At 35.2% G+C, this 22023-nt stretch overlaps 2 protein-coding genes across 3 annotated transcripts; one reads left to right on the top strand and one right to left on the bottom strand.

The window, feature by feature from the left end:
• Positions 1–2077: 2077 nt before the first annotated feature.
• LOC145593598 (ureide permease 2-like) lies at positions 2078–7715 on the top strand. Its single transcript, XM_081649873.1, has 8 exons — positions 2078–2527; positions 3423–3707; positions 4830–4968; positions 5094–5268; positions 5372–5415; positions 5489–5592; positions 6058–6432; positions 6834–7715. Exons 2-8 carry the CDS (start codon positions 3471–3473, stop codon positions 7074–7076), a joined length of 1317 nt encoding a protein of 438 aa, XP_081505999.1. The 5' UTR covers positions 2078–2527; positions 3423–3470; the 3' UTR covers positions 7077–7715.
• A 1560-nt stretch (positions 7716–9275) lies between these two features.
• LOC145593597 (DNA (cytosine-5)-methyltransferase DRM2-like) lies at positions 9276–21172 on the bottom strand. Of its 2 annotated transcripts, none has more exons than XM_081649870.1 (10): positions 21044–21172; positions 20413–20450; positions 20162–20293; positions 19276–19372; positions 19143–19189; positions 15303–15470; positions 11951–12050; positions 11634–11734; positions 10134–10847; positions 9276–10040 (listed from the first exon to the last, which is right to left on the bottom strand). In XM_081649870.1, exons 2-10 carry the CDS (start codon positions 20413–20415, stop codon positions 9606–9608), a joined length of 1797 nt encoding a protein of 598 aa, XP_081505996.1. In that variant the 5' UTR covers positions 20416–20450; positions 21044–21172; the 3' UTR covers positions 9276–9605. The 2 variants fall into 2 exon arrangements, with proteins under 2 accessions (XP_081505996.1, XP_081505997.1); XM_081649871.1 differs by having other exon boundaries at positions 20413–20435; positions 21044–21121.
• Positions 21173–22023: the final 851 nt, after the last annotated feature.

The raw sequence follows: 22023 nt of genomic DNA, 5'->3' as shown, positions 1-22023 counted from the left end.
GTAATAATAATTTTACAACAATAACAATAACAATAGCAATAGCATATGACTCGAAAATTAGGTTTCTAAGTGCTTGGAATAGACTTTGAAGAAAAAAACTTAGTTTGAAAGGTTCCTATATGAAAAAAATAAAAAATAAAAAAATAATTAAATAAATAAATTATATATACAAAATTAAAACATTGATATGACGTATGCATCCTTAAATGATCCACCATTGGACTCAAATGACCATTTCCTTATCATAAGATTATCAATTCTACATTGATTCAAGATTTATAGTCTCAACTTTTAAGATTTTACGCAAAAATTTCTAGGTAGTATTATATTGCAAACCATAACATACATTACTTCAACAAAAGGTACACTAAAAAATGCCTAATTGTTTTTTTCGTAATTTATCAAAATCCTTTATCAAACTCAAGTTATTACAAATATCACCATCAGAATATACCTTTTTTTTGTTAATCACAACTTACAGAGCTTTTTCAGTGCGGCAGGACACATGGTGTGGCAAGAATTACTTGTATTCTAGGTTACTTGTTTCTGGAGTTACTTGTATGTGTTACTTGTAGAATGTTACTTGTATTCTGGGGTTACTTGTATGTGTTACTTATATTCTGGGGTTATCTGTATGAATTACTTGAATGGGTTGAATAACACCTACAAGTAACCCCAGACCAAAACCTCGTACCAAACCAATAACACCGTACAAGTAACTCCTGACCAAAACCGGTAACACCCATACAAGTAACCCCAGAATACAAGTAACCCCTGACAAAAACCGGTAACACCCATACAATGAACCCTAGAATACAAGTAACACCTACAAGTAACCCCTGACAAAACCAGTAACACCTATACAAGTAACACCAGAATACAAGTAACACCTACAATAACACCATACAAGTAACCCCTGACGCACCATGTGGCCAGCCGCATACAAAAATTTGTACAACTATCTATTAACTACGAAGTATTACTAAAACAAAAAGTTGATGATGTCATCAATTTATTAAAGTGCTTACGTGTCAAACTCTCATTAAAAATTTTCCCTCCAAATTTTATATATGATGTCATCAATTTTTTTTTTTTAATTGTTTTTTTAGTTTTTATTTATTTATTTATTTTTTTTTTGCCTTTTCTAGCTAGATTCTAGGACCAATAGGTGTAAAACTTGAATTTGACAGCAATATTACTGTAAATATTTCACACTACTTTTGTATATTCATAATACAACAATATTAAATAGACATAGATATTGGTAGCTAATTATACGAATTTTTTGAACAAATTATTCCACTTTTTTTAAAAAAAATTTTTGAATAGTAAATACACATTTTTTAAGCTTCCACTCTAAACGTATAAGCTTAATGAATTATACAACACAAATATATTAAATCTAACCATATATTTAATAACATAGCATATAATACATTATGGTGCAACATTAAATAATAACCAATTTTTGTACATGTTTTATTTAATATTTATATAACAAATTTTTTTTTCAAAAAAAAAAAACGGGCCAAATCATATTAGAAAGTTATCAACAATAAAAGATAAATAAAATATAGAAAAATTAATAATTAAACACCGTGCAACGCACGGGTACTAATCTAGTTTCTTTACAAAATGAAGCAATTACGACATTATATTATTCGACAACCAAATTCTCTATTTTTCTCCTAATCACATAAATTCCTCTAATAAAACACAAAAAAGTCCATGCGCAACACGCGAAGAGGCCAACTAACTCATCCTAAAAATCACAATCAACAAAACAATGAGGTGAATATTACAATTCCCCACCTTTATTGGACACAAAAGATAATTCCATCACATTCTTCAACTCACAATCTATGGTCCAAATTGAATCTTACACCACATCTATCTATCTACACAATTATTCAAACTCCCATTAAAATAAAACAAAGAAAAAAAAAAAGCAAAAATTATAGCAATGGGCTCCATTATTCTAGTACAACCCCATATACTAAAAGTAAATCATTCATCAATTCATTTATTCATTCATACAAGTAAAGAAAGAAACGGAAGCTATGTTTAGCTTACATGTGTCACACCAACCAATTCTACACGCACATGTAATCAATCAAATAAAGAAAATAATAATCAATCATGATTGCAACAAATATTATTATGTGTTACATCTCACTTGACTGTTAAACTTTAAACGGTCCAAAAGTTTCGGCGAAACATATTCAACGGTCGATATTATGTTATACCATCCACTACTTGATTCTATAATCTTCTTTATATACATTCCTTAAACTATAGTGTTATAACTTATAATAAGTGTATCATTAGTATTTATGTGATGTGATTTTTATGGGTGTTACTACATATTCAGCCAAATCTTACCGTTTTTTCTTTGTTTGTACAAATTCTATTTCTCTTCCATTGTGTTTTTTGGTTCAGATTTTTCAAGGGATGTGCTTGCTCTTTTTCTGCCGTGTTCTTGTTATTCATGAATCTTGAAGCCATAATTTCTTAAGAGTATATTCAGGTAAAATTTTTATGTTTTTTTGTAATTGTTTTTTTATTGATTTGTTATGTATTTTGTAATTTAATTTTTATTGGGTATGATATGATGATATTAATGTCTGAAATCATTGAGTTTGTTTGATTTTTTAATGGGTTTATTAAAATCTACGTTATTGAATTATTTTTGGGTATGATGATATTATTCAGAGACACCTGATATAATTGGGTTTTAATGGGTTTGTTTGAATTTTTTTAATGGGTTTATTAAAATCTACGTTATTGAATTTTTAATGGGTTTAAAACTACACTAAATAAGGGAAAACTAATCCCTTTTGTTATTTTATGAATTTTTTTGTCAGTGATTTATTTTATTTGTTAATTAGTTAAAGAAAGGGGTTACAAATCGTTCAACAACTTGTGAATTTATGACATAATTATTCATTCGTGTGTCATCAATTACATTCGGCATCATATTGATCCTTTAGGACTATGTTTAACGTTTCACTTAAATCGATTTGATACAATTCTAATTGCTTTAGTAAGATTTAAATCCCTTTTTTTTTTTTTTTTTTTTTCTTTTAGAGTAGGATTCGTTTGTCACTATGAATTTCATGAGCATCGTATTGATCATTTATTCCCTTAGAGCTATGTTTAACATTTTCCTTCATTTCAGATAAAATTCTCATTAATTAAGATTAATTTAAATCTTACTTTTTTTTTTTTTTATTTTTTTTTATTTTTTTTTTATTTTTAAAGTGGGGGTAAATTCATGTATGATATGATCTGATGTTAGTCATACATATAATTTTATTTGTTAATGTTGATTTCATTTCTTTGATCAGATTATCAGATTAATCATCAATCATGATTTAATTCAAATTTGCTAACTATATTGTTTATCTGTAATGATTTCACAGGAAGATTAATCAGGAGAATTTAGTTGAAATTTTTTACAAAAAAAAATAATGTTTTTGGTAGAGAGCAAAGCAGCTGCAATAGTGTGTATGCTGGTGTCCCTTCTATTTTTGGGAACATGGCCAGCAATTTTAACACTTTTAGAAAGGAGGGGAAGGCTTCCTCAGCATACTTATCTTGATTACTCCATCACAAACTTTCTGGCAGCTGTTCTTATTGCTCTCACATTTGGCCAGATTGGTGGTAGTACACCAAGTATGCCCAATTTCCTTACCCAGCTTACTCAGGTATTGCCCTTTTCTTTATAAGATTACGTCGTTACGTGCTTGGGTTTCGGATTTATGGAGAATTTTAATGTGTTGTGTGAATTGCTTGTTTGTGGAATTCTGGCAAAAGTGGTAATTTTGTGATCAAGGATTATTAGTACTGGGTAGTAAAGATGTATTAGAATGAAGTTTTGCATAGGACATTTTGTGTGAGGTTAAAGTCATTACTTTTCTCTTCATACATGAATCATGACTATCAAATTAAGTATAAAATGGAACACAAGCTGTATTTTGTTTGCCAAAACCTCAGTCTGTTTGGCTCTGGAACCTTGGCAGTTTTTAGTAAAATAACCTGTATTTCATTTTTTTAAAATGTATCTCAGTTTGACCGGCATATATGAAATATGTCAAGTGTGGAACTTTGATCAATGATATCTTTAATTTTCTACAAGTATAAATTACAAAACATCATATTGAAAACTATAAATTGAGATGATCTAACAAGTACCTACATGGCTTGTATAATCTTAAGGGCAAACATTAGTCAAAGAGGTGTATGTGAATAATGCAAAAGTCAAACTAAAGACACTTAAAATGAAATGGAGGGAGTAGTAGCATTAGCAGTATTGTAGTAATGTGTTACTTTGGCTATTGAGAATATTAAATTGGCTAAATACCACCAAAAATGAAGAGGCAGGACAAAAATGTTGGAATTGGAGTTTTTGATTAATGTCTGTCCTTTTTCACTTAGTAACAGGCTTCTACTTCTGAACTTGTCAATATGTTGTGATTTTTCTACCAAATCCCCTTCATTGTGACACAACCCCATACATGACACCTAAAATTAGTTTCCTGTATATTTGTCACAACGTGTGGACAGTGGACACTTCTCTTATTGAGTTATTGCCCTTTTTTTTTAGCAAAAAATGTTTCGAATGACGTCTTTATGTAGAAGGAATATGGTTGAAATTCAACTAATTATATTGCTGCCCATAGCATGATACTTGTCATGGAGTATTAGTGTTTAGGTGTGAACATTTTCTAGATGACCTTAAGTCTTGAAAGACCTGAACTTGCTGGGCAAATCAACTTAAAGACGACACAATATCTAATCCTTTTATTTAAATTCTTTTCTTAATGTAGGATACATGGCCGTGTGTTCTGATGGCTATGCTTGGTGGATTGTTCTTAAGCTTTGGTAATGTTTCGATACAATATGCCTGGGCGTTTGTTGGGCTGTCAGTCGCACAAGTGGTCACATCTAGCATTGCTGTTGTAATTGGTAAATAATTCACTTTCCAACATCGGCCCCTAATTTTTGTGTATATAAACATTAGGCTTGCAATGGTAAGAGTTTTACCAAATGGTTTTTTCATAGCTAGAAACTAAGAATTTCTATTACACCAGGCACAACATTGAATTACTTTTTGGACGACAAAATAAACAAAGCAAGCCTTCTGTTCCCTGGGGTAGCATGCTTTCTCACAGCCGTGTTGCTTGGGTCTTCTGTACACTCCTCTAATGCTGCTGATAATGTGGCTAAGCTTCGCAGCTTCCATGACAACCTTAAAGATTCGGAAAAGTATGCTACTTAAGTTTCTGAAATGCTGTGAGCGGAAGCTTTTCTTTATATCCTTCCATCATATATTTTTGTCCTCAATTTTGGTTCAATCAACCCTTTGCAGAGTGCCTGAGAGTCTAACAGATGAAGCAGCACCTTCTGCAAAAGGTGAGTAAATCAAAGATCCTGCAATTGCATTAGTCTTTGTGATCAATCCTAATTTGTGGTACAAAATGTATAGATATCATGGAGAACGTGGATGTTGAAAATGTCTGTGCAGAGCAAGCTAAAAAGGCTGGAACAGCTGATTTTATTATCGCTGTTGAAAACCAAAGAGCTATTAAGGTAGCAGCTTTGCCATTAATTTTGATTTACTTGGCAAACCAATACTGAATGGCAAAGCGAACTTATTAACTTGAATTTTGGATCATAATAAAATCTGTGGCTTTAAAATTAACTTTCTTCATGTCCTTCCCCCCACCCCTTTATGATTGTCGTAGTTTAAAAGACTCGTATTTTTGGAGGAACATAAAACTGTACTTAATGTGCAATTATAAAAAGATTTATCGTCAGAGTGAAGTTTATATTTTAAGAATGCTACTGACCAAATTGCCGGTTAGCTGCAGCTATCGATTAGTGAAGAATATGGGTGTCCCTATGTGCAACCGCGTTAAAGTAACTAGACATGACAATCTTTCGGGGGCAGACATAAATAAGAACTACGACAATCATAAGTGAAAACAAGATGGAGGTAGTTTATCAAAAATTGCACTAATGATATATCTAAAGTCTAAACTTCTCAATCGATAGGTGGTTGGCGAAAGCAAATTGGTCGGCATGAGCATAACTCTTTTTGCTGGCATATGTTTTGCTCTCTTCTCACCAGCATTCAACCTCGCAACAAATGATCAATGGCACTTTTTGAAGGAGGGTGTTCCTCATTTGGTCATCTATACTGCATTCTTTTACTTCTCATTGGCCTTTGTTGTGATGGCGGTCTTTTTAAACGTCCTCTTCTTGTACTATCCTCTCTTAAATTTGCCTAAATCATCTATTAAGGAATACCTTAGAGATGGAAATGGAAGAGGATGGGCTGTTGCAGCTGGTTTGTTGTGTGGCTTTGGAAATGGTCTTCAGTTCATTGGGGGTCAGGCTGCTGGCTATGCAGCTGCCGATGCAGTTCAGGTTAGTAATTACAAATATCTTCCCTTGAAGAAGACGAATTACAGTGAATCTTACGGGTCATTTCCTTAATTATGTTAACTTGATCCTTTAAAATCAATAATACTTTCAAAACAATATGTTGAATATATCCTACATTTGCAGAGGCTTTACTCTCTTTTTTTAAAGAAAATTGTGCACTGTAGACTTTGTTGATAGCTGTATTACCCTGTATATTATATCTGTGGATTCCATTGCATCGTGTATTTCAGAATGATAAGAATTTTGAAACAAAAATCTACATTTAAGGCAAAAATGTGAATTAATGATCAATAATGTCATGGACTAGCAAGAATCAAAACCACCCAAGTACTCCGGTAATTATGGATCTCTACCTTTTGCCTGACTTTTTATTTTAATTTCAGGCACTTCCGCTAGTGAGCACCTTTTGGGGCATACTCTTCTTCGGCGAGTACAGGAGGTCATCCAAAAGGACTTATTTGCTACTTGTGAGCATGCTCGTCATGTTCAGTGTGGCTGTGGGATTGCTTCTTGCATCAGCAGGTCAACGAAAAGTATCAGCTGGAGAAGGTACGAAGATCAATCGTATACAACACCAAAATAGACCACCGGTGGATAGATACAACCATGGCACTTTTGACTTCTAGATGGCTGTCGGTCTAGCTGTTTCTCTTGGTTCCTATTGCTGCTTGGTAGTTGGGTAAGCGTTCGCAAATAAGGAGGTTTCACTCTGAGTGTGTCAAGTGTAGGTCAGATTCTACTTGTAATTATTTATTCAAGAGCACATTGTGCATGTCTAGGTATGATGGAGGCAATGGGGTTTGTAAGTAAATGGTCAATTGATCGATTGTCTGATTAAAAATAAAGAGCGAGCTAGACAATCTCGATGCTTGAATCTGTAATTTGGTGGCAGAGGCTTTAGGTTTGAAAGCCTGATTCTAAAATCTGGAAGTTGAGTGCATCATTCATTGGTAAGAATTATGGACTATGGTTTAAAAGGTTGGCAATGCCCAATTGCCAACCCGCCACACCCCCACCCCAACCCCCGTCTTACCTTAAAAAAAGCTTAAATGGTGGGTGCACGTTATAATTGTTTCGTTAAATGGTATATGTTGAGTCAGATCAGCTAGCCTTCTGGTTCTGGCTTTTGGAAGAATGCTATAGTTGCTGGGATAGTTGCTGAATCCCACTGTGCCATAGCTTGTGGTGTTGTCCGAGCATTAGGGCATCATAAGAACTTATTGTAACAAGGCCTATAAAGAACAGTATGCATATTATAAAATGTCAACTATGATCATTACAGTTGAAAAGGCCACATTTAAGATTTTAGAACACATTTCTACTGGGACAATTGATGCTAGCATTTTTTTACTGTCAATGGTCTTTGAAAGAGTCAAATTATTGAAATGGTAAATGATGCTACATGTCACATTTGTATTGGCTTGTTCAATCATAAAAGAAACTAATCTTTGCCTAGTAAACATAATAATGCAGGTAAAGTGTTGTTACAAACTTACAATGATAGTAACTAGGTTGCAATAATGACCTTGTCTTTACAAATTAATGAGTTATCCATGATAATCTCCTTTTTTTTTCCCTTATCTCCATCTCGTACCAAACACCCCGAAGTGTGCTTAGACTATTGTCCTTGTCCACTTAGCTTATAAATCCCTGTAATGAATTCCTAACCTTATTCTATACCAAAAGCCCCGTAATGCCCGTGCTTCTTTCTCCTCCTCAGCTCTCCATTCTGAGTTACAGGCTTGTTACTGGGGGTTACGACATGTCCACGCAAGGGGTTTTCGTAGAATCCTTATTTTCTCTGATTGCGAACCTCTTTGTATGACATTGGCCCAGAAACAACGTGACGACATTTCTCTGTGCTGGTTATTCAGGATATTCAGGCTCTTTTGGCTACTGTTGAGGCCTGCAAGATTCAGAAAGTTCCTAGGCAATGGGTATCTCCAGCGCATTGGTTGGCTGGGAAGGCTCGTGTTCGGGAGTTTCTTTTTTGGTCTTTTTAAGTGGTTTGTTTTTCCTTTCTAGTTCTTTCTGTCAAAAAAAAAAAAAAAAAAAAAAAAAAAAAAAAAAAAAAAACCGTAAAGTAATTATCTATGTTTCTTCGACACCTTGCTATAAGTCGAGTCGAGTGTCCGTGTCGGATCCTCCGATACTTCAACACGACACAACACACTAATCCGAGCAATCTGTGCAACATAGGTAATTATCCTATACCACCGTAAAGTAAATCAAGTAAGATCAACATCCTTATCTTGACCCCTTAGCTTATGTCTGACTTATAGTTAAAGAGGCAAGAATTGTTTTCTATAGCCAAATACTTGTCTTATTGTCATTGTTGATGTTTGTGCTGCTTTTAAATGGAAGGTGCTCCTTTTATAAGCTACTAGTCTTTTAAATGCACTTTGACAACATCAAAATGATTCAAGCAACACTCTTTTCAAGTTTGGGGCACATCAATTCTGAAATGGCGTTGAGAATGACTAGAACAAAAAACAGCTCGGAAGAGTGAAGTCTGTAACAAATTTGGAATGATCAATCTTGGGGTACTCGCCGACATCCAAAAAAGCCAAGAACATCAGTTCACAAAAATATAAATCATATGATGGAATGGCAGAAAGGAAAAGATGTTTAATAGTTAATCTAGCTTTCAGCTCATGATTCATTACACAGCAACAAATCCTCAGTCTGAAGTATTTACACTGCTATCAGTCAAGTTCATATCACAATCGCAAAATTGTAGAAAACATGGAAATGTTTATTTGTGGATTGCATATTAGGGTAATTACTTTTCATAAGCAGTTCCAAACTTTGAAAAATGAAAAATATATAGACAATCGACTTAGTTACAAAGGGACAATGTATAAGATAAGATTATTGCAATAATTTCACCGTCTTACATGCTGAATCTGCTTCTGTCCATGCAGGAATTCAGTACACATTATAACCCAAGGCAATGAATTGGTTAAAAGCCCACTAGGGAAAAAGGAAAAAAAAAAATTATTCCTAGATTTTTCACCAAGGTTAAGATGGTGCTAGGACATAACTAACACTTTGAAATGTTCATTAACCAACTATTTTATCAGATTATTCAGAATTAATAGCCAGGGGCTTATCACTTATGGAGTTACATCTGGAAAAATGGAGATTACAATCGGTCATCGTTTCTTCCCCATGATACACTTGACTGAGTCTAAAATACGGATATATTCGAAGAAAAGTGAAGATTCCTTACCCTCGAGTCCATCCCTACTTACCCTATTACTACCAGCTAGATTATTGCATGGGCTTCCTCCAATAATCAAATCAAAGCCCCCAAATCTATTTATCAGCTGCTCCAACCTATCACTAGTCAGCTGCTGCACATCAACAATATCAATCAAAATACCTTTTTGGTTAGTCTGTTCCCACCAACTCCTTTGAATATTTCTATTCACTTCAGCAAGTTCAACTGACACTACAAATTTTAATGGTATTCCCAAACGGTGAAGAGCAACTTCAGCACCTCCAATTCCAGAAAAAAGAGAAAGCACTTTGATGCCACCTGGGAACAAATCTTTTAGGACCGAGAGGTGGTAGGCAACTGTATCAACCTGAAGTAGGGGAAAAAAATAAAAATAAAAATAAGACTCTTCACTATCAGAGCATCAACAGAATAATATTAAAGCTAGCAAATTCTGTCATACCTGAAATGAGTTGCCAAGTGACTTAAATCTATCGGTCCTGCTTATTCCTCCTCCCCTAGTGTGGTTTCTAGGAAATCCTAACAACATTTCTACTTCATCAGGTTCAAGAGGGGCAACCTTATTTCTGCCAACCCAAACCAAATTCCATTTTCTACATTCATCAAGAACGTACTTCTTCACATGGTCTGGAGGGTCACCCTCATAATCTTCAAGTGCCTTGCGGATTCTCTCCGTCAGCTTTGCACTACCAATTGCAGTTTGCAAACAGTTGAGCTTTGTTCTTGGATCCCAATGTGGCCACCATTTCCTAGTCAAGGGCAATGCTTCATTTATGGTGCGAGGGGGAAGAGGAAGAAGAGGGAATCGATTTTCCACTGGAAGATTGTGAATATATCCTCTCTTCCTTGCAGCAGCACAGAAGTACTTTGAATCAACAAATTCAGGTTGAACATCATACAAAAAGCGAGAGATAGTGTCCCAAACTCCTTTAGGGGCAAGAGCCACATTTTCATAATAAAAGTATGGAGGAGCTATGGCTGCCTCTGGTAGTGTTCTACGAAAAGGAAGACATGGCTCGGTAGGAACTCCAAACCCTATCATTGGTTTGGGGAGGCGAATTGGCTCATCATCCTCGAAAAGTCCTTTTTGCTTTTTCTTCCTCATCTCATACTCAAGCAACTTCCTCTTTTTATGTTTAGCATAATCACTATAAAGCTGCTTGAACCAAGAAGCAAGCATGATAGATAAGTGAGCGTAATACAATTAAAATAAAATGGAAAATAGCATAACTAACAGCAGTAGATACAATTGTGAAATACTGGCATCAGATAGATACTTCAAGGGTGAGCAAAAATTCCCTACATCGGAAGCGGAATCTGTAATAAACCACAGGTTCCAATTCCGGGTAGTAAAATTGAGAACTCATTGCAACAGGTTCTGGTTCAGGTTCTCAGTTTTAACCTCTACGGTAAAAATATCACTTAATCCTAAATCATTCACCAATTCAAGCCCAATTGTTTTAAAAAAAAGTAAAAATAACAGATTTAAAATTTGCTAAACAACTACTTTTGGTTTGTTGTATTAGCGAGTTATAAATTTAGGACCATCCTAATATTTTAAAAGTAATTTTGCATAAATGTACGAAGTATAGACAGGGTACCATCATAAACCAGAATTGCAGGTTCCAATTCACATTTCTCAACAGGCTCAATTCCGGTTTGATTTTGAGGAACATGTTGCAACAAGTTCCGATTCTGAGAATTCTAAAAGGGCACCCCGTTATGCTCACCCCTAGAATTTTAGGGGTGTCAATTTGGATGATCGGTTCGGGTTTAGTGAGGTCGGGTCGAGTCAATTTTCAAATTTGACTTATGCTAAATTATTGTGTCCATGGGAGTCCAAATCTGAATTGGATATTTTTCGTGGTTTGGACACCTCTATCCTAGGTACTATAATATGAATCAATGTGATGTGAACATTCTAAAGGGTTACAAACACCACCTTTGGTTTGGCTGGTGGATCTACGTATGTAGCATCTGATGCCCTTGCCATTTGAGCAGCGCATAAAAAGTCAGCTAACTCTTCAAGAGAGGATTCTGGGCCTGTATATGAAGAGGAAATGATTAGCAAAAGCATGTGCAAAAGAAACAAGCTATGGTGAATCAAAGAAACAAGCTATGGACTATGGTGCATCACAATACATAATCTCACTATGACTTATAAATGGATGAAAGGGGGAAATAAAAAGAAACAAAAGAACTAAAAAGTACGGAGAAGAACCAACTATGGTGTGACAACCATTTGAGAGCTCTACATACCACATCTTTCTATAGCTATTTTGACTTCTTCCACGGGATAACCCATATCAGCCAAAAACAACAGTTTCTGATCCTTCTCTGACAAAGAGCCAGATGTTTCCTGCAATTGACAAACATGCGGTTAAAATGGAAAGCTGTGACTATTTACAATATACAGGATTTTAAGAAAGAGAAGGTAAGCTAAATAATTCATCAAAATATGCCCTAGAATTCGTGATATTATATACTAGTCATCGTGATTATAGATGAGTAGAGGAAATTGGGGAAATTTCAATAAATGTATTCCTAGGGAACCGAAGAATGCTGGTAAAGTGTAATTAATCAACCTAATGAGGGGTAGTTTAGGTATTCTAGTAATATTAGCTCACTAGGTTAATAGTCCTTAGTATAAATAGAGAGGGAAGGGAAGGGAAGGAAATAGGTAGGTGAGAACTGAGAACCTTTTGGAGAATTATGGCCTAAAGCCATTATTGGAGAGTTGTGAGCTAAACTCACTATCGGAGATTGATAGCCTTAAGCTATTAAATTATCTTTTGTAACCCTTCCACCATTATCAATCAATCTTAAAGCTTCCATCTTTTTATTTCTTGCAACGTACAAAAATCAGATTATCTACTTTATTCAACGAATCGATCTTTCTCTATAATTTTACTGTTATTTCCACGAGTAAGCAGTAAATACCAGTTCATCACACTTGGTATCAGAGCGGTGTTCCTGGCTGTCTGGTGCCCGAAACCACCACTACGAATTTAAAAAAAAAAATTGGTGTTTGTTATTGCTGGAAGAGAGGCATCACAGCTTATGCAAAATTGGATCCCAGAGGGATTTCCATACATTTCCAGCAAGAGAGAGCGTGGAATTTCAGATCTGAATGACGAACGAAGAGTCCGATGTGAGCTTCAACTTTCTGAGTTTAATGGAAGGAATCTGGATACCTGGGTACTTCAACTAGAGGATACTTTCCAATTTTTCCAGTTTAATGAGGTAAAATTGGAGGCTGCCTTCATTGGGCTTAGTGGCAAAGCGTTGGAGTGGTTTGAATGTGAACACAGGTGGCTACTGGCTACCGATACGTGAGTGGCGGGTTCTAAAGAGAGTGTTGGCGAGTCGTTTCGGCTCGTCATCTATAACGCCTTGACATGAGCAACCAACTCCAGTTCTGCCACAATCAATCGAAGTGGAAACGAAGGTGTCACCTCCGATATTCTCAAAGGAGATAGAGGAAAGCACGATGAGAATCATAAAAAATGTTCAAAGAAATTTGGACAAAATCGCTAACAAAGCTTCTTCACCAATGAAGAGGAAGGAAGGAGATTATCAAGCAAAATTGGAAGATGAAATTGAAAATGCAAATAATGCTGTGGAGGAGCAGGTACACCATAGAGTAGAGGATGATAAGGGGATTTTTGTAGAGGGTGTTACTGTTGGTAGTTTGGAAAACCTTGGCGGTGAGTTGAATTGCGTAGATAAGGGTTTTGGAGGAGACAAATCTAGTGGAACACTTGGAGATTTTGGAGATGGGTTTACTGGTAGAGGTAAAAGTGGGTTTTATGATACAAGTGGTTTTGGTAGAGGGGCAAGCGAGTCGAAAGGTGAAGCATCTGGTGGTGGGGCTCGTGAATTTAGCGGTGTTTTCTGTATTGTGCGAAGGAGAGATGCTGGTGTTTTTTATGGTGGTGGGACAGGAGGGTGTTTCGAAAAGGAGGGCGCCAATGGTAGTGGATCAGGCGGTGGTCCCTGAGTTTTGGCCGGAAAAGATGAGCGTAGTGGTGAGACCAGCGCTAGCAGTGGCCTGAATAGAGAAGGTTTTGTGAAAGGCGGGTCCGGAGCAAGCGGATCTGGCAGCGGGCCCAAAGAGGATTCAAGCAAAAGAAACGGTGATGGTTCACCCTTCGTTGTTGGAGAAAATTCTGGGGGCAGTCCGTGTGGTGGTGGACACGGGTGGCTCGTCGGAGCAAAATGTGGTGGAAGGAGCAGGAACGTCCATGGCAAAGGTGGTGTTGGTCGTGGTGGATTCACGCAGCAGGGGCGCGGTGATTTTGCCGGGGGTTTACCGGCGGGGGGTGTTTTTGTTGGAGGTAGAGCAGATGAGAGGTTTCAAAAGGAGTGGTTACTTGGTGGCTTCCTAAATGCAGACAAAGCAGCTTTTGGCAGAAGCTTGACTAAAGTCTTTGGCTTGGAGAGGAAGCCAATAGTGGAAGGAACTAGTAAGGGTAGAACTGTAAGTATCAGTTCTGATGACGTGGCAAGGGGTGAGGAAATTGCTGAGCCTACTGGTATTTGCCTAATGAGAGAACGTGATATCTACTCAGCCATTTCAAATTATGTGGCAATGTTGTTCTTTAAATACTCTAATGAGTCCAACAGTAGCTCACTCTATGAAGTCAGACCCTTAACTTAGGGCCTTAGGCCCATGACAACATGGCCCACTTCCCTAATATATGTTCTAAAGCTTAACATCTCTACCCTGCAATCTTCTATCACCCAGCACCTTTATAAACCATTCCCATATTTGAAGCCCTTCCTAAAATCGGTTCTGGCTAAAAGATTTGAGCTTGAGGTTAACTCTTTTATTGCTAAGCCAAATTCACCTGCCATATATTTTAACCCACATTATACCCTCCAACTCCCAATTCCATCTATTCAAACAATTGTTGACCTGATCCTAGCATACACACCAAGCTACACTTTATTTTTCCCCAACTTGCACACTGATTGTTCCCATGCATACCCCATTCATCTCACCCAAAACTCAATTACTTTCATTGGCAAGTTGCTACATTTTTTATGTTAAGGCTCCGGTCCAACAGTGAACAGCAATCTTCAATGCAGCCCACTCTTACTTTTGGCCTATTCAAGAGCTGGAACAGTGATCATCGTTGCTAAGGCCGGAAATCGAATGCCGATTATTATCTACCTTGATGACAAGGTGGAAGTTTAGGGGGGCAGCATTGTAATCAATCAACCTGAGGGGTAGTATAGGTATTCTAGTAATATTAGCTCACTAGGTTAATAGTCCTTAGTATATCTAGAGAGGGAAGCGAAGGAAATAGGTAGGCAGAAATTTGGTGAGAACCTTTTGGCAAGTTATGGCCTAAAGCCATTATTGGAGAGTTGTGAGCTAAACTCACTATCGAAGATTGATAGCCTTAAGCTATTAAATTACTTTTGTAACCCTTCCACCATTATCAATCAATCTTAAAGCTTCCATCTTTTTATTTCTTGCAATTTACAAAAATCAGATTATCTACATTATTCAAAGAATCAATCTTTCTCTCTAATTTTAGAGTTATTTGCACGAGTAAGCACTAAATACCAGTTCATCACATAAAGAAGTAAATACGAGAGTCACCTCCGTTCCAAGACAGCTATCTGAATCAGATAAATCATCAGGAATAGTTTCGTCATAATCTGAGGACCAGAAGTCAGAATCTGTGTCAATCTTCTGATCACCTCCATTTTGCTCTGTTGCTGAAGATTTTTCAATATCTACCGCATCAGAGGGAGAGCTTTCCAAGGCCTATTAATCAATGACATGCAATTTATTAAAAAGTATGCCAAAAATCAAGAAGCTATTTCCATTCAAATCGTTGATACACAGATGACAGCTATTGCAAAGCCGCTAGTCAAATCAAAGAATCAAGACACATCAGATTATTCCAGAAACACATAAAAACATTTTTGTACCAAATGCATCAGTTGCAAGTCAAATATAAGACTTACAGACAAAAACCATATTTACAACACCATTACATAAAATATCAAATAGCAGTAATCAAGAAGATATAATAAATAAAAATCAGCTATATTTAATTTTAGCAAGAGACTCTACATTTATACCAAATGGGTTTATTTCATCAAGATCAAAGAGGTTTCTCAAATCTCAAGAATAAAATAAATTTGATCACAACAAACAAAACCTTACAACTTTGCAAGTGATGACCATTTTAACATCTAACCAGTATATAATTCAGGGAGCATTACAATATGAGGATTAGAAATAAAGAGGGTAATTGTATGTAGTATTGTAGTGTACTGTTAGAGCACCTCAAGGAGCTACCATGACAAGAATGCCTCTTGACTTCTGTCTTCTTGAGTTTTATATATTAAAAAAGGAAAAAGATAACACACAGTCTACATTTTTAATGATATATTCTTATTTTTTATATGATAAAGGTCCACAAGTTACTATATTTTTCACATAATATACCCCGTAGTATCTGTAAAATTAACTACATGATTCAATCAAGATGTACACTATGCTTGGTCTAGGCCAACTGCCTAAGCTTTAACATTATTCCAACTCCAACTTAAACGTGCCAAACGTTATTTAATACACTGCCTTGACATCAGATATTAAAAATTATATCCAGCAAACAACTTACTAGATTTTTATTTTTAGCCCACCAATGTTTTATGAACTGTATTGTTTTCCTGTGCTAAAGTTTTCTCAAACCTTTATGTTTTCTACTTCAACGTTTTAAACACTCTTTAAAATCTTTTTGAATTTGTTCTCTTTTAAAACTCCCCTAATTTTACTTAAATGCTCTATCGTTTACTCACACTTTACTCACCTTTTTTCAAACTCCTTTAAATGATGATTTTTTATGTCATTTTCTTTATGTCGTACAATTCCCTATGACGATTTATGTTAGCCGACCCCAAATCATTTTGGGACTAAGGCTTTGTTGTTGTTGTTGTTGTTGCTGTTGAAACAACATACTAGATAGAGAGATCTGGATTCTGAGGTCCAAAGAGGATAGTAAATTAGTAAGGAATAGTTCTAGACTTCTAGGAATAGTTCTGACTTCTAGATGTGTTAGCGTCTCCAAAGAGGACAGTAAATTAGTAAGGAATAGTTCTAGACTTCTAGGAATAGTTCTAGACTTCTAGATGTGTTAGCGTCTACATGATTATAAACACAAATATACATACAAAATAACTGTGTCCCATCATTTAGCACACTGTCCTGACCTCAGATGTAATAGAAACAAATCCAGGAAATAAATTGCTAAAGATAATTCTTGGCAATGTGTCTACACAACTTATATGTTTAATTTGCAAATGCACAAATCCAATAAGGAAGGGAATTAGTTGGATGCAATTTATATGAGGGATGCATATAATAATATTGTCAAACTCAGACCTCCAGCTTCCTAGATAGTAAATCAGAAGAATTATATGCAGGGTAGAAATTAAGCACGTACATGCAATCCTGACTCGAAACTTATCATCAGTGATGACATGTCCTCAGCATCGATATTCTATAAAGCTGACATTAATTTACATATAAAGTCATGACAATGTCCTCGGCATAGATTTTTTTTTCCCTTGACCACCCTATCCATAATCCCCAAAAAGTTCACATCATTCTCAATCACTATCCTCCGAGTTTTCTAGTCTCCTTACCGGAGTCTCGTTTGCTCCATTACGTGGCCATACACTAACCTTGACAAAATGCAGGCAAGGTGTACAATGGTAATAGGTACAATTGGTTCATGCACTCGTGCTAGCTCCATCATACATGTCCTTAATGATGTGAATATATATATACACAAAATGTCAAGCCCGCCAAAGTATCTCCCTTGGTACTTAATCAAAGGCCTTTACCATATCATTGAAAACCATATATAAATCCTTCTTATATGATTGTTCTCCATACACTAACCTTGACAAAATGCAGGCAAGGTGTACAATGGTAATAGGTACAGGCTTTTGAGGAAAGACATCACAACGCCTCAATATGAAGTTGATAAGCAACACAAAGCGATGATAACCAGAAGTTAAGGATCAGCAAAACCAATAACCTTTATTCAGAAAAATCAGAATATCAATGTACCATTCATATATTTTTAGTATCATGAATAATTTTATAGGTATTTTGTTTGGTTGGTTGTTTTTAAGAATCAAACTAAGATTAACAGACTAGTTTGTGGGTAATATCAGGACATGAGAGTGTTTTCCTATTGTCCAAGTAGCGTATAACATTAATGCCCCTCAATATTTTTTAAATTTTTTAGACAGTTATTTAACAACTTTTATTTTTTTACTTCACAAAAACAATTTCAGAAGAAAAGAAAAGTACTAATAGAAGAATAGTTCGCTTCATAGAAACTAATATAAGGCGTACATCAAAACCTAATAAATATGATTAGTACATGATTTTAAATATCGAACTTCCCATTCCAATATGCTTCTAAGAATATAACTGTTACCGTTCTACACTTGCTGATGACACTCCTAGGAGTTCAAGCAAAGCATGATAAGCACCACCAAGAGCAATTTAATTCACAACCCTGACTACCATGGGAGAAGAAGCACAATTACCTTCCTCACACTTCAAGAATGATTGAAATTAAAGTTTAGATTCAACCTAAGAGCAAAACTCCATTAATGATACAGAGGAGGTTCTACACCAAACAGCCCAGCACTTCATGACAAATGATTTGCTTTGGTGCAGGATAAAAAGTGCAGTCCATGATTGCAAAATACCATTTTAGTGTAGTCTGACATTATTCAAACGCTTGTCCCTCACCACAACCAGCCAATCTCTGAAAGCTTTGATTACATTTTGGTAGTTCATCTTAACTTTAAGAATTGGCCAATAAACCATAACTATTTAAATGTCAATTGTGCCCAAGAAAATCTCTCATATAATCATATTAACCACAAATGGTCCACTTATATTATATAATAATACCAATGTTCCTAAAAATTGCTTTTTCAGTATTGGTAGGTCTTTTAGGAAAGGAGGAGGTAGCACACATGTCACAACTATCTCGTTTCCAATTACTATTATAATTAGTGATTAACATTTAACATTTTATAATCAATATCCAAGCATTTGACATACATGATTAACATGAACATGGAATATTTAAAGACATGTTATTCCCATAAAATCACATGATTAGACATTGTTCAGGCTATATTTTGTCCTGTTAGAAAAAGCAAACACAGTATTCAACATCTATTTTTTCTTCTAAGTCTAGAAGAGACACCCTATCCTTCTGTCAGAAACCCAATATTTTTTGAAAATTGGTCTATAAACTTTATTGATATTTACCATAATAATGTTGATGGTCAATGTTTGAACTCAAAAATGCAAACCAACAATTAATAATAAAGAGGTAATAGTCTAACAGAAAGTCAGAAACAAAATAGGTAAGGATGAAGCTAGTCAGTAACTAACCGAATATGTAAGAAGAGCATTTAGAATGGAGTCCATATTTCCTTCTCCTGCTCAAATCAAATAAAGATAATTCAGCAAGCTAAATGGCTCATGGAAACATGATTGAATATGCCAAACAAAGGGGCAAAATTACCATTTTCTTCGATTGCTTTTGCAACCAAACTTTCTGAGAAACCTGCTCCAACAAAATGGCGAAACAATGTCGAGGAAGGCCCGGAAGAGGAGCTTCCCTTGAAACAGAGAGATTCCGAGCTTAGTTGACAGCAGACAATATTGCAAACAAGAAACTTTAATGATATAATGCCCCTTATCATAGGTACAAACTACAAACATACAAACTATGCAATTGTAATCGGGAAACCTTCAATTCTCTCAGAAAAGTGGGGCACAAATCCACAAAGAAGTAAAGCCTTATTGTCTATTACCAGTTCTTAATAGAAACATCACAAAGAAAACATGGAGAATGTATATACAAGTTTGACCACTACAAGATAAGCAAAGTGGAAATCTAATTGATAAGTTCCAGACACATGATAAGTAAAGTGGAAAAAGCAAAATCTTTTAACCTTTGCACCTAAAACTGAGTCCGTATCAATTGTAATGTGACCAAATCAAAGATGAGTCCGTGTCTCTGAATATGTAATGTGACAACACTAGTCACCTTTGTTTTACAGGCTTACAGCATTAATTGTCATTTACTTGTGCATAATATTCTTTAAGAGGCCATATCTTTTACCATTAAAAACGGGATGCCTGAATCCAAATTCAATTTCCAAAGTTTCAAAATCAATGGGAAAGATATAGAAAAGCATCTGTAAAGGCTATCTTTCCCAACAAAACATAATTTGAAAACAAAGAGGTTTATCTGAAAAAAGCAAAAAACCACACGGAAGTTGACAAATTTGGTGAAACACGGGGAAAGAACTTTGAGTAGTATACATTCAAATGAAATCTAGATTCTAGAAGTTAAATTAAGCTAGTTTAGGAAGGAAAGAATACGAAGAAAATTTATTACTCACCTCAGCAGTGCCATTAAACGCACTGAGAGTAGTCAAAGAAGAGCCTGTATCAAAAACTTCTTTCTCTTTTTCTACGTCATCATCACTACTCCAGCTAAAGTTTTCGCTTTCATTGTCTGTGAGGTTCCCAGTCTACATATTTTAACAGTACAATTAACGAATCATCGTAAAAAATGCAAATTCAATCAATACAAGAACTCAAGAACATAAACAAGACACCAGGTAAATGAAAAGAGAGCATCATATATTACCATCTTTCACACGACGAGATTTTCTGCGCATCAAACACCTAATTATTCACATTGCAGAAAAAAAAAATTACAATGTCATATATGCTTATTTACAAAATAATCAATAGGCATTTATAAAAAGCACACACATTTGAAAAGGGTTAATTAGGGCCCAATATTTGAGCTAAATAGAATTAAAACAGGTTCAGATCAAGCTCGAAGCACGACGAGCCAGAAAACCAAAGCTTGGCTAGGGCTCCAATAGCCTCAAAATTTTTCAGCTCGGCTCATGAGCTCAATGACACTCGAAAAATGCAATACAACATCAAACTTTCACTCAATTATCAAATTAGGCTCAAAAAATGCAGCACATTGGCAACCAATTTGACTCAATTATCAAATAAAGCTCCAAAATTCACATAAAATTCTTCTTATTTAAGAACATCAAAGTAATTAGCACATGCAAAACTCTAATAACACAATCGCTAGTTATAATCTTCATAACATCAGTAATTATAGCTAACAATTCAATAATTCAACTTAGAAGAACCCTAAATTGAATGTACTGACAATCAAATAAACGATTGTGTGAATGTAAAACCTAGATTGTGAAATTGATATTCGATGATATGGTAAAATAAAATTATCTTACCTTAGAAGCAGCTTCAATGGAGTAGAAAAAGCTCAGAAGCAGCTTCAATGGAGGAGAGAGAAAGATGCAGCTTAAGAGCGAGAAACTCCAAAGAGGAAAACAAATGAAAAGGTAAGAGGTAGATTAATGACACGCGTATAATGTTAATAATCGGAATTCATTTTCATTTAAGTTTTGTTTTCCTCAAAATGCTCAACTTTTATGATTACTTTTATATTGAGTTCGGGTCACTATTGTTGCCTTTTCACGGTCTCCAAATTGGGAATCTTCGGTAGTAATATCCTCGCAATTATATTTATTTTCAGTTTGTACTATGTATTTATCAATCAAAATTCATGAAATGAAAGTAATGATAAAGAAAACGATACGAGAAATCCTGTGAAAAACAAGATCGCCTGCCAGTGGAAGGCTTTCTGCGAGGCTTTCCGGCCGATTATCCTCAGAATGGGGATACATAGCTCTTAGGGCTACTTATAAGAAACATAAATAATAATAATAATTACATTAATTACACTGATTTGCAAATGATTTTGTCATGTCGTCCTAAACTAATACCAATTATAAAATATACTAAATGCTTATTTTTAGCTCTTAGGGCTACATATAGCATTACCCAAAAATAAAGATATGTGTCAAATAATTAGAGACAAAACGATTGTACTAGAATAATTCTCGAAGTATTCATCCTTTAATATTTAGATTTCTACCTTGTCAAAAGAAAATATTTGGATTTTTACACAACCTACATGATTTCATCTTTAATCTATGCTTTCTTCGTTCTTAAATAATTGCAACTAGAATGCACCCGTGCCATATCAGTTTGTAAAAGGAAAGAATATTAAAATCTTCTGAAAATATCTTATTGTTTGATTTATGTTTATAGAAGATAATTTCCTCTTTTTTCATGCTTAATCGGTATGTTATCAAAAGTGTTATAAACATAATTGTCTCCATTGAGATATCACGTTGTTGCTGATGTG

Source organism: Chenopodium album, chromosome 19, assembly GCF_948465745.1.
Source record: "Chenopodium album chromosome 19, dcCheAlbu1.1, whole genome shotgun sequence".
Lineage (NCBI taxonomy): Eukaryota > Viridiplantae > Streptophyta > Magnoliopsida > Caryophyllales > Amaranthaceae > Chenopodium > Chenopodium album.
The sequence above is the reverse complement of the archived record's forward strand: the minus strand, read 5'-3'. Positions and strand labels throughout refer to the sequence as shown.